The sequence below is a fragment of the Pollicipes pollicipes genome, unplaced genomic scaffold (genome assembly GCF_011947565.3).
Source record: "Pollicipes pollicipes isolate AB1234 unplaced genomic scaffold, Ppol_2.1 Scaffold_5724;HRSCAF=6776_pilon_pilon_pilon, whole genome shotgun sequence".
In the NCBI taxonomy this organism is placed as follows: Eukaryota; Metazoa; Arthropoda; class Thecostraca; order Pollicipedomorpha; family Pollicipedidae; genus Pollicipes; species Pollicipes pollicipes.
The window spans coordinates 38,883,600-38,896,149 of record NW_023596746.1 but is presented as its reverse complement, the minus strand read 5'-3'; the positions used below and the strand labels follow the sequence as shown (position 1 = coordinate 38,896,149).

Here is a 12,550-nt window from a genome sequence, read left to right as displayed (position 1 = left end):
AAAAACACGGAATCACAACTGGAACCAGATCTGAACCGCTTAAGAAGGATCATGAATCAATGGAAAGCTCATCTCCAAAAATATTCAATCCGACACATGTTCGGTCCAAGGAAGGCTGCGCCACCAAGACCCATCCTTCCTTGTTGTGTTGGTGGAATTGGACAATGATTTTACGTGGCTATTGGTATTCCGGTAATGCAGGCATTGTTCTCACCAAATTTCAGGGAACAGACGTATTGAAAGTGCTAGCAGAGAACTCAGTGAAAGCTGGGTGCTCTGTCGTGCATTATAAGGGATAATTATGTGGCATGGCTATTTGTAGCCGGCAAAAGCTACCAGGGGCGGAGGGGGGGGGGGGGGGGCAGCCGATATAAGGTTTGTCTCGTTTGTTTCTATGCAGCTCTAAAGGCTCATGTAAAGTTTTCCCGCAAATTCGGGAATTGGCTGCTTCTTGACGCGACTCCGAATCTGTTTGGTCATGGGTGCCATGCGCTGGCTCCATCCTTACGTATGTACAGGGTCTCGTAACAGTAATAGTAATTGTGACAGGGCCTCCGCCAACAGATGGATGCCGCCCTGGTGCTTGGCCTTGCTAATCAAATGCCTTGCAATTTGCCATGAGCAAAATGAACCTGAAATCCGTCGTCATGAAAACTTTGCGCACGCAGTCGCTGGGTCCTGTGCGCCTGGGACCAAATTTGGTTTCGTTTCGCATAAAAGCGTCAAATCCTTCTCAAGCGTCCTGCAAGTTGCCGCTATGTCACATCAAGCGGCTTGTCTTCAGCCGCCATTTCGCTCCGCAGCGCCCAACACAAAAGCTCGGCGAGTGCATCCAGGTTGTATTACAGCTTCAACAGACATGTACATAACAAGCTAACAACAGAAAATCAACAACTGCTGCGGCCAGAGAGTCGCCGGCTGGTACCGACGAGCGGCCGCGGTGGGAGCCGGTGGCCGTACTGACAGGGGCACGTGAATAAGCGGGGCGGGATTCGGCGGACGCGGCGGTGGCCTCAGCAGCTGGGCACCGTGCTCGCGCCCGAAGACGTGCACAGATAGACGAGCGAGATGGTGGTAGCCGAGTTGAAGCTGGTCGTAGTCAGCGTGATCGTGCTGGTCGATGTCGTCCAGACGGTGAAGCCGAGCCGGCCCTCCCGGGAGCCGGCCTCGACCGGCGCCACGTCCTCCGCCATCGAACCCTGCAGCTGCGCCGCCTGCGCCTCCAGCAGCCTACCGCACGCGCGCACACACACGGGCTAGACACGGGACGGTGTTGTTCAGTGTAGCGCCTGTCAGAGTTGGTGAGCAAATGGCCAGTCGTTGTTTGCGATATGATCGAAAGCAAACATGTTGCATGCAGTAATGTGGAATAGTCCGATTGGTAAAGTATGTATCTGCGCATGTACGGTCTGGCGGGGCACGGGAAGAGGCGGGCGGGCCGACGTTAACCGCAGGCTGGGATAATGCCACCATCCGGCACGCAGAGGATGGACAGGCTGATAATAACGGCGTTGTTGATCGAGGTGCTCGTGACGGTGAGGGTGGACGTGACGCTGGTGGTCACAGACAAGAAGATGCGTGGATCGCGGAACCCAGCCGGTTGTTCGCCGACGTTCTGCACTGACGACTGAAGCTCGGGCATCGCCGGCTCCTCGAGCTCCCTGTCAGCGGGGCGAGTGTTAGGGCCGCCTCGCTACTCGCGCTCGGCTCGGCCCGGCCGGGAAGGCAGTGGGCGTCGGACCGGTCAGGATGGCAGCGGATCGTATGGGACAGCTGGATCACTTACTCGGGGGCGACCTTCTGCAGCATGTCGGCCCTCCTCTTCCTGCGCTTGCGGCCCGTGCAGGCGGCAGCCGACGATGCTATAGGCGAGGGGAGCCGTGAGCGAAGCAGGCAAAGCGGCAGCGAAAGCGTTGCTGGTATTCCCATTAGAGCGTTGATTTGCAATATTGCAGTATCTCTACTGGAGCATATGCATTCAATGTAACTATAAGTTTGTCAAATAGCTCGGAAATATCGAGCACACACCCTGATCGCTCAGGCCAAAACACAATATCCCTGTTGGATATAGACAAAGCTGTCCACAAGAACCATAGAAGCCAAACTCACACTGTGAAATACGCACCTAAAGAGACCCGGTGCGCTCATCTTTTCAAGACACAACCAAACGGCGATGAAGCATGCGCAGCCCGGTGCGTGACTCACCTCCGGGTCGCAGGCACGTTGCATCACATGAGGCGTGGGACATGGGATAAGCGGGATGGAACCAGGCTGGCCGATGAGTTCATACACGCCCCTGATCATTTCAAGCAGTAATCCAAACTTTAAGCACTGTTTTCGTGTCTGAGTTCCAAAACAACCACATACTTCACATTGGCAATGCAAGGCTGTCACGTACAGGCGCTATCGCGCCAGTGACTTTTTGTTACCGGTGAAAGCAACGCAGGCGATCCTGAAAACAAATACTTGCACTGTATTCGGCTCTGGCACTCGACACTCACTTGACGCCCAGCGCTGGGACCGGCAGACTACGACGCCTCCTCACACAAGCAGTTGCGGCATCGGTGCCTGTGCGAGACAGCTGGGTCAGTCGGCCGTCTTACCAGAGGTATCCACGAGAGGTAGCGCGGTGGTGATCTCCATCTGGCTCGGTCAACGCGCCATTACTGCTGCACTGGCAGCTACATTGCTTGTTTGTCGTGACAGCCCACATGTGCCAGAGGTTGACGTTATTGTAATAGATGCGAGCATACTGGATCCTGGTCGCTGCTTCCGTTGAACTAGGTATCCAGCCGGCCACGCTGTATATCGACCGACTTCTGCAGCAGCCGTGTATCAGACGAATGTGTGTTCAGCACGAGGGCATTCAGCTGAAATCCGTTAAGCACCCGTGTATCCAGCGAGCTGCGTTCAGCAGAAGCGTGTCCAGCGGGCGTATACCCAGCAAGCGATGCTCAGCGCAAGCGCCAATATCTGGTGCACGGCCACCAGCTGTGCGTCCAGCGAGCGTATGTTCAGCAGCCGTGTGTCCAGCGAGCGTATGTTCAGCAGCTGTGCGTCCAGCGAGCGTATGTTCATCAGCCGTGTGTCCAGCGAGCGTATGTTCAGCAGCCTTGCGTCCAGCGGGCGCATGTTCAGCCGCCGCACGTCCAGCGAGCGTATGTTCAGCAGCCGCTTTCAGCGAGCGTATGTTCAGCAGCCGCGCGTCCAGCGAGCGTATGCTCAGCACGCGCATAATGAGCGGGCACGCCTTCAGCGGGCGTGCATCCAGCGGAATTATGTTCAGGAAGATGGCATGCAGCGGGCGCATGTTCGTAAGACGCATCCCCAGTGAGCATATCTTCAGCAAGCACATGTTCCGAAGGTGACATCCAGAAAGGTCAGGTCAAGCGCTTGTTCTGACTGCGCGTTTCCTCGGCCAAGCTGTGCGAGTAGTGTTTCGCCGGCGTGCCCCGCACCGGCCCGCTGCTGGAGCGGGGTCGCGTCTATCGCACCCGAGCTGTGTGCCGAGCCGGTCTTGAGTCGCGAAGCGAACACGTCCGTCAGCAGGCTCGGGCCGACCGGCCCACTTACCGAGCGCGCAGGTGAAGAAAGTGGTGGAGGTCGTGACGGTGACCGAAAGCACCGTGGCCGTCCTCCATACTGCCCAGAAGCCTCTGGCCAGGCCTTTGCGCTCCTCCGGCACTGAAATGCGCTGCCGACTGAGCCAACGGCACCCACTGGACAGCGTTATGGGCGGAGGTGCACAGCCCAGGAGCGTGATGTGGAAAGGCTTTTTGGGCGGGTCAGGTCATGTTGTAAGTATAATGTCGGGATGCTTACTGCTTTGGCAGATGTAGAACTGGCTCACTGTGCTGGTGCTGATGGTTATGTATGTGGCTGTTCTGTATAGGGCGACGAACCTCTCCTTCGCCGAATCTGTAATATGTCCGGTGTGCTGGAGAACGATACGCCAGACGGTCCAATACATGGCACGCAGGTAATATGCGGCTAGAATTACACGGAAATCGAAGGATAGATTATCACTGCAACGATGCGTCTCGTGACTGAGAACACCTCTGGAGCTGTTGGCTTGTACCTCAATCGAACTGAGGTTTACGCAACGAAGCGTTGAAGGGCAAGGGCCTCGAAGCTCGCACATTGACTGTGACCGCGTGATATATCCGTCATGGCATTTAAACTAATGCCACAACGGCGCAATCTGCATCCAAAGCGATTCAAACGATGAAATTTTGAGCCAATCGAATTGATGCACAAAACATCCATTACTGAGATGACCATATTTTTTGCCGTTCATCGCTCTGAAAATACATGCCCTTTATGAACTTCACTGACCGAGGGGAACCGCTTCGAAGTGACGTTCCAACTCACCGCTTCAAAGTCTAAAAGCTTCGTACAGACAACGCATTTTGCAGGCAGCACGGCCGTCACTGAAGAGCGCGGGGCGCCCCCGCGAGCGGCCGCCAAGTGACTCACCTTCGGCCTCAGCCGAGCAGACATAGCCGACGAGGCAGATAGCCACTGCTACGTACAGTAAGCTCTTCATGTCTGCGAACGGAGATGACGAGTGTGAATGGCGGGCGGCGCGCCGGCGTACGGTCGGTCAGAGCAGTAAGCGGCGTCGCGGCCGACTGGAGGCAGCCCGGCCAACGGAACGCGCGCCCGCGGCCACCGGCTCGGACCGGTCCCGGTCTGCCCTCACCAGGTTCGCGGCGGGAACGGCTCAGGTAATGAGCGACCTGCGGCCGGCGAGTCCTAGTTTCCTTTTATACCAGGCACCGCCCCGCGCCACCTTGTCCTTCCCCATTGGTGACCGAAACGCCACGAGGACGAAACGGCAGGACCCGGGGCCGTGGCGTCACCCGCAACCACGAAACGGCCGAGGGAGCCCACGGTGGCGCCGTCGGTCTCAAAGCTCACCGGGCATGCGGAACGGACCGTTGTGGTATGGTGCGGTGCTGCAGACCACACTGCCAGCCTCTTTGCTAGCGTGGTAAAACCCCCGCGCTTGCAGCGAGCCACGCAGGGGCGCATCCAGCTGGGTCAGGTCGGTTAGACAGGCGTTCACGCGTGTGCACAGTGACCTCACCGTTACTGGGTAACCTGGTCATCTTACATGGCTACAGCTGGCTTACACGGCCCTCCGCTGAGCCATCCGCCGGCGTAGATCTGTGACACTTCCACATGAGCTTACTTCGTTACGGGTCCTGGATGCACTCATAGTTGGCATGGATTCACAGGTGCACGTTGCGTCGCTGAATTGTATTCGCATAAACAAGCCTCCACACATCAAAAGCATGGAGTGGCGCGCTGGACCACGTTTCAGGCAGTGGTGCATTGCTCTTACTCTGAACGTCTGTGATGGTAAAGTATGAGTCACTCGCGGCGGAAGTTGGCAAAATCAAAACGACTCCGGCTTATGAATATTTTCGGGGCTGGCTAGTGTGTGACGTTTTAAAGTGTGTGTCCCACCTTTGGGCATGTTTCATAGACATGCTCTAGTGGAACCTCAGGTCTAGTTACGTTTAATAGCAGCATTGGACAGTGCCGCTGCAACACATTCTCTTAGTCTTAAATAAACATTTTGGTCTTTTGCACAAATTCACTCTAACCTGGCATATTTGTTCTGCATCCGACCACCTTTTCGAGATGCTGAATGGAAATTTTTCAGTTAATCGGGATAATATATCAATAAAGTATCGATAAAAAATACGAACAGCCACTAGAGAAACCACCCTGACTAAACCAAACGCCTCATGGGACGTGAATGAAACTCAGTCGCTTTTTGGGGTTTGGAGTTCCTTTGGAAGTGCTTCTATGCCATTCTGGTCACCACTGTGGACCAGTCAACCAGTCCTCTGTGAACATTGGACCAACATTCTGAACCATTTCCGTCCGTGGACCGACATTCTGGACATGTGAAACAGCATTCTGGACCAGCCAACTGTCTGAGCATAAGATCTCTCTGGTTTGACGTCCCGGCCACCGAAGGGCTCCGTAGGCTTTCATGGGGCCCCATACCCGGCCAAGCAGACACGCAGCTTTTCCATTTGCACAAAACGTCACGAAATTGTACGTCTCTGGGCATCCAGGCAAACAAGAACAGTCGTAAGCGAAAGTGAAGGGCCCACGAGCAGACAAAAGTAATTCTTCGCTGATTGAGGGGGCGGTGGATAAGGCAGTTTTAATGGTCATTACACTGTTCAGACTCCCTACGGTGTTCCCGGGGGTCCTATATGTTCTCTTGTAAGGTCAATTCGATCGTCAAGGGGTCTTCCACGTTGCCCTTGATTTCTTTGCATTTGGTCAGAGCGCCCCACGCTGGTGTCGGGACCCATTTTGCCAGCATGCCAGGGCACTCTTATCGATCAGGGCATTCCACGAATGCTCCCCATTCTCCCAACAGGCTCTACACGCTTTTCCCGGAGGCCTCATGCCTAAGCCTGCCGGGGTATATCTCAGTTGCCCAGGGGCCCTTCGCGCTGGTCTCGGTCAACCTACCGACACACTCTCAGTATGCTCATGGGCTCTCTACATTGGTGTGGGGCCACTGCTAGTTCCTGTCTGTTCCGGATGACCGCCTGCTCTTCTCGGGGCCCCATCTGTAAACCCGATCAGGCGCACTCGGTCGTTCGGGAATCTTCCACATTGTGTTTAGGGAACCTCTAAATTCCTTGGAGGGCCCTTATGCTCTTGTCAGTGTCCCATCTGCTAATCTGTTCGGGAGAGTGAAGGATCCAAATAGGGGGGCGGCGGGTGGACATGGGCCCATGCCCCTCTTGTGCGCCGAGAGGGCCCAAAGATACTCTCAGAAAGCTTTGAAACGAAGGAGCCCGAGGCCCACCAATCAGAGGCCGGTGGTGTTCGGCCGCTGTCGGCCGCTATCTTCACGCGAGGCGTCACACTCGCCCAAATAGCGCAGCTGGCCGAACAGCGGCGCCAAGCGCAGCTTCCCGAGTGTTATAACGACAAGATGTAGTCGGGGAGCTCCCCTGACTTGAACTCCATCCAAACATCCTGAAAGCGCGCCTGAGCAATTTGGGCGCATACAAGAGCGTCGCGGGCCGGGGGTGGTGCTGCAGAGAGAGAGAGAGAGAGAGAGAGAGAGAGAGAGAGAGAGAGAGAGAGAGAGAGAGAGAGAGAGAGAGAGAGAGCGAGAGAGAGAGAGAGAGAGAGAGGGGGGGAGAGAGAGAGAGAGAGAGAGAGGGGGAGAGAGAGAGAGAGAGAGAGAGAGAGAGAGAGAGAGAGAGAGAGAGAGAGAGAGAGACCATTTGACCCTGAGGACCCCAGCGTATCCAGCTGGAAATAGACTTTGTCACACATGAGCTCATGGGCTTCGAGAAAAATACACGCGGATGTATGTAGTTTATACGATATCTTGTGACATTTGTTCAGGAATGTTGCCTGTCGTAGAAACGGAACGAAGCTTTTGAGACCTATTAAATGAACGCCCGATAGACGCACGTGCATGTAGGGCGTACACACCACCTGGAGAGCGCGTAGTATACAGCTATTCAGCAATAGAGAATGGTGCAACAAACACTAACCCTGTAGCAATAACTTAGGTGACAACAAAGGACGACTCGGGACTCAAGATATTGAAATAACAGAAAACCTCTCCATTCAGGGCTTAACAAAAGAGCGTCGAATTTGGGGTAGCCTCATCATAAGTCCCGATGATTGCATGCTATCTTCGTTTAATTGGTTCCTCCTGGTGGTCGGTTATTTCCAGCATAAGAACTTATGCAGGCTGCTATCACTAACTTAACATTTTTTATCTTTTTGTGCAAAGCCAAAAAGGTCTGGCAAAATCCCCGGGTAACAACAGCGCAAATACGGTTTTAACTTCGCACTGATCCGCCCTTTTTCATCATGCGGGCTAATGGTGGGAGGCATTGGGACTCCTTGCCGTTTCCAAACTAAAAACAGTAGAGCCATAACGAAAGACGCAATAGATTGGCTTCAGCGAGGTCTCGCGATCGATAATTAATTTTGTGTTGATAGGTCAGTAATGCCTTCATCATGTCAGGTCATGAAAATTGCACTTTGCATGCCTATATTTAAGGAAGCATGTCCGTAGTGGCATGAAACTTATAAGGCATATTCTAGAGCATTCCACGAAATGAAATTTCAGGATCCAGTACAGTCCAGTCCGTCTAGTCAACATTCAATCCGCCCGCCAATTCGTTTTTCACAGAGCTCTCAATCCAATCCGGTCCCGTCAGGCTTACCAGAAAAAAATTATCAAATGAATCAGTGGCAGTCTGCTTTGACTTTAAGGACTTTCAAAATCTTGTCAGCAAATCTGGCTCATCTGAGTGTCTTGCATTTACGATATTTGTTTATTGTTATTGGAAAATGTGCAAAAGTTGTCATAAGCCAGTGAGTAGCAAAATGCCTAGCACAGCTTGTTACCTGTTGGCAATGATATTTTGCATGAAGACCAGAATAGAGAAGGCTTGTTACATTATTAGTCATATCACAATTATTTTGGTCAGCAATTCACAGATATCGCCACATCACAGAAGCCAAAATTTATTCATGCTTCAATAACCTAAGGGCATGAGCACATTATTTAATATTTTCAGGGTCCAGGGTAAGTGCAACAAGCCTACAAATGCCACTCGACAGTTTTAGCGGCACCCAGGTCACGAGCGCAGGATGTCGCCCATCAAGTACACCTTCTGAATAACTAAAACTACCATATCACCTCAATATGATACTCCAAGTGTGCTTCTGTACCCGGGCCCAGCAATTTATGAAACAACCTCAACTGCGACCATTATTTCTTGCTAGATCACTGGCGTCAGTTCTGTCATCCACGCCCGCGACGACCTGCCGGCAGGTGCCGCCCACTCCTTCATTCAGGAAAATAAATCAGTTGCGCATTTCATGAACCCCATTTCTGAAATGCAATACACTACCACATCTTCCCCTTTTGCTCATACTGAAAAAATACGAAACTATTTTGGTTTGGAATTGCTCATCGCACATCTGCATATTCCAATTTGAATACTAAAACAATCACTCCAAATATGCCGTCAGTGGTACGTCATTTTGTATTATCTGTTTTCAGCACGCTAAGATATGTATCATGAAGACTTTAACATAGCGCAGCGCTTTAGTCACAGTGTGTACAAGAGCACCGCGGGCTGGGGGGGGGGGGGGTGCTGCAGAGAGAGAGAGAGAGAGAGAGAGAGAGAGAGGAGAGAGAGAGAGGGAGAGAGAAGAGAGAGAGAGAGAGAGAGAAGAGAGAGATGAGAGAGAGAGAGAGTGAGAGAGAGGAGAGATAGGAGAAGAGAGAGGAGAAGAGAGAGAGAGAGAGAGAGAAGAGAGAGAGAGGAGAGAGAAGAGAGAGAGAGAGAGAGAGGATGAGAGAGAGAGAGAGAGAGAGAGAGAAGAGAGAGAGCGAGAGATGAGAGAGGAGGGAGAGAATGAGAGATGAAGACGAGAGAGAGACGAAGAAGCGATCGAGAGACCAGGAGGGGGGAGAGAAGAGAGAGAGGAGAGCATCTTACTACCCAAGTTCTGCAAGGTAGCGGAGGGCGTACCAAATAAGGTTGTGAGGTGTCCGGAATGAAAAATAGAGGATGCCGGTATGCAAGTAAAAATATTACCTGGACGTTACGATGGAAAGTGGAAGATAGCGAAAGTTTGCGAAATAACCTTAAGAAGACACTGTAACCTTGTCACACGCGCGAGACGGTTGCAGTGATGATATCATGGTTATGGGGTTGTTACGTTCATAATAACAACACTAATTAGCAGCAGGGTGTGATGCAGTTGACGCGTAGCCTCGCTCAGCGTTATTGAGCTGCACGTACATTAAATTCATCGCTTCCAGACGGGTCAGCCGTTCATCAAAAATATAATATGCTCTGCAAGGTCACCTGGTGGTGGAGCTTTGTTTGCTTGGTACTAATTTGATGCCAGTTACCCCGGCGAGATTAACGGCTAGCGCCAGGTGCATGGTACCGGTTACTAGGAGTGGCATGTACCAGTTACCACGGCGAGATTAACGGCTAGCGCCAGGTGCCTGGTACCGGTTACTAGGAGTGGCATGTACCAGTTACCACGGCGAGATTAACGGCTAGCGCCAGGTGCCTGGTACCGGTTACTAGGAGTGGCATGTACCAGTTACCACGGCGAGATTAACGGCTAGCGCCAGGAGCCTGGTACCGGTTACTAGGAGTGGCATGTACTGGTTTAGCCTGGTAGGGGGTCGGTAGGCGCTTCGTGTTTGGTTGGTACCGCTTATTAGGGGCGGTAAGGCCTTGGTTCTGAGGTAGTGTCATTTACCGGAGTCGAGGTTCTGTTCAAATAAATCCCACCTCCATCTCTGGCATGTGCTGAGAGTCATAGTGTAGCACTTCTGACTGGTCTAGGTGGTGATGTCCATGGCAGACCTTCGGTGAGTTTAGACACCCAAAAGCAGTCACCCCTGGTCACTTTTTGTCGCAGTGCACCCTGTAGGGGATCTCCAATGCGCAAGACATGAACTGCCGAACTAAATGTCTCATATTGTTAAACTATCGTAACAAATATTTTCCGAACTGTTCGAGAACCACAAAAACATCACACGATGCATCTTTCCACGATACAACAAGTACTGAATGCATGCAGAAATGCATAATGCCTATGTGAATATGAATGCACACATGACTCAAAAGGGACAGGGGCGCAGTAACGACGCGGTTGAGAATTTGCATTCCTTTAACCTGAAACTGGGGGCGGGGATAATTTGATGCGATATCGTGCTTTATTACTTCACTCTACTGTTTTCTGTAGCACAGTCGGCACGCCGAAGACCCATTCGTGAAACCTAGCTATGTTTCACATCAATGTCGCTTCGAAGAATGAAATCGTTTTGCAGATAGTGGAAGCCTTTTTCCTTCCTAACAGTGCATTTTCTGGGCTTCGTATCCACCCTTGTCATGAAATATAAGTTATCATGAGTATCATTTCCAATGGCCCAGCGCCACCGTGATTCACTATCTTTTGTTCGTCTCCCACTTCCCAGCAATATCTTATGGCGCCAGATTCGAAATAGAGTGACGTCATGGAGTCCCTGGCCTGGAAATGGGGGGGGGGGGGGGAGTGTGAGTCTCTCCGAGCGCCTGGAAGTGGGCAGGTGGAACCTCTTCGAAACGACGTGGGGATGGGGGTGGGCGGCACATGGTTTTAGGTCGATTTTTCTGCACGATTGCTAAAGGCACCGTGCCAATGGTCGGGGACTTGCGTAAACTCGGCCCTCTCCAGGCATTTCTGAATTACCATTCGTGAAGAGGTCCTGCAGATCGGCGGTCAGAGCTACAAGAAAGCATATGTTTTCGAACCCTGCGCAATATATGTGCCCAGGACCATGTCAAGAACAATGTGAACTTAAACGCCCACTTCGGCAATTCCAGGACGGTTAAAATTTAGGATTGGCCAGGGATAAGTTCAGAAGTTCAAAAAAGTAAAACACGAGGCGACTCGAGCAGTTTTATAGCCTTCCTAGCAGACATAAGCTTGACTCCGGGTGGAGCTGAAATCGACTCTGGAATCCCTACAATTTTTGTAAGTCGGGGTGGAATCGATTTCTTTAAACTTGGCGTTAAGCATGAACGGAGCTGGTCAAGCTCACCATCATGATTTGGGCACCAGTAGTGTGGTGTCAGACCTGCGTGTTTGAGAAACCAAAAGCACTGGGTTCGATACGCCGCGGTACCCGCCCTTCCTGCAAGGTTGAGAGACATGCGGTGCAGTGTAGCCTCAGGAAATGAGTGCGTCGTGAAGCCCCAGTGACGGCAATATCATTTGTTCTGCTCAGATGCAAAGATTTATAATAATAAATTGCTTTTATGATAACGGATTCCTCAACCAGACAAAACCCAGTCGAAGGTGACAAGCTATCTTGCTATCAAATTTATCTCGTATGACGATTTTTAAGAAGCCTACGGAACGAATTTTCTCACAAACTGTTGTTTCTACTGGAATCGAAATCACCGGCGGCAATGCCTTCATTGAGCGTATATCCTGGAGTCAGAATCGGAGTTGGCTGAGACTTGGAACTCTACGAGTTAGAGTCGGAATCCACCCTACGCACTGTGAGTCGGATTCGCAATCAAGTCCACTGAACCAGAATTGAGCCTAGCCTGCCCCCTTGTGTTCTGACTTTCACGAAACAGGGTTTTTTTTGCATTTAGCGATGAAACATATATTTATATTTTATTATATTATCTGTAAAGATAATTGGAGAAGCCTCACAAAGGTTCAAGAACCGACGTAACGATCCTTAGTCAAAACTGTGGATTGGTGCGCCCTTCGGATGGGCTTGATAATAAACGAACCCATCTCTACATACAAACACTAATCGGATCACACCAGTTTTGCGTTAGGCAGAACATATGCACAGCGCTTCCAAGAAGATCGTATTTGTAAGAGGGAGAGAGGACATTTCGTTCTCCTAACTGAACTCTTGAGTGAGCCCAGCAGGGTTGCGGTTTCACAAAATAAGTTGGGGAGCTGAACGGTGAAAAACGACCCAACCTACCCCAAAATATCCAAC

General features: G+C 51.7%; 1 protein-coding gene across 1 annotated transcript; it reads right to left on the bottom strand.

Annotated features, from left to right (window-relative positions):
- Positions 1-824: 824 nt before the first annotated feature.
- Positions 825-4,810, bottom strand: LOC119103812 (uncharacterized). The gene is made up of 5 exons (XM_037227470.1): positions 4,703-4,810; positions 4,477-4,548; positions 3,823-3,918; positions 1,787-1,862; positions 825-1,230 (listed from the first exon to the last, which is right to left on the bottom strand). Exons 2-5 carry the CDS (start codon positions 4,544-4,546, stop codon positions 1,014-1,016), a joined length of 459 nt encoding a protein of 152 aa, XP_037083365.1. The 5' UTR covers positions 4,547-4,548; positions 4,703-4,810; the 3' UTR covers positions 825-1,013.
- Positions 4,811-12,550: the final 7,740 nt, after the last annotated feature.

Bases quoted from the DNA above. Each gene is read 5' to 3' on its own strand.
- LOC119103812 (XM_037227470.1), bottom strand. From the start codon at position 4,546: ATGAAGAGCTTACTGTACGTAGCAGTGGCTATCTGCCTCGTCGGCTAT. The intron at 3,919-4,476 runs GTGAGTCACTTG...GACATATTACAG, and splicing joins CTGCTCGGCTGAGGCCGAAG to ATTCGGCGAAGGAGAGGTTC. The intron at 1,863-3,822 runs GTAAGCATCCCG...CCTCGCCTATAG, and splicing joins GTTCTACATCTGCCAAAGCA to CATCGTCGGCTGCCGCCTGC.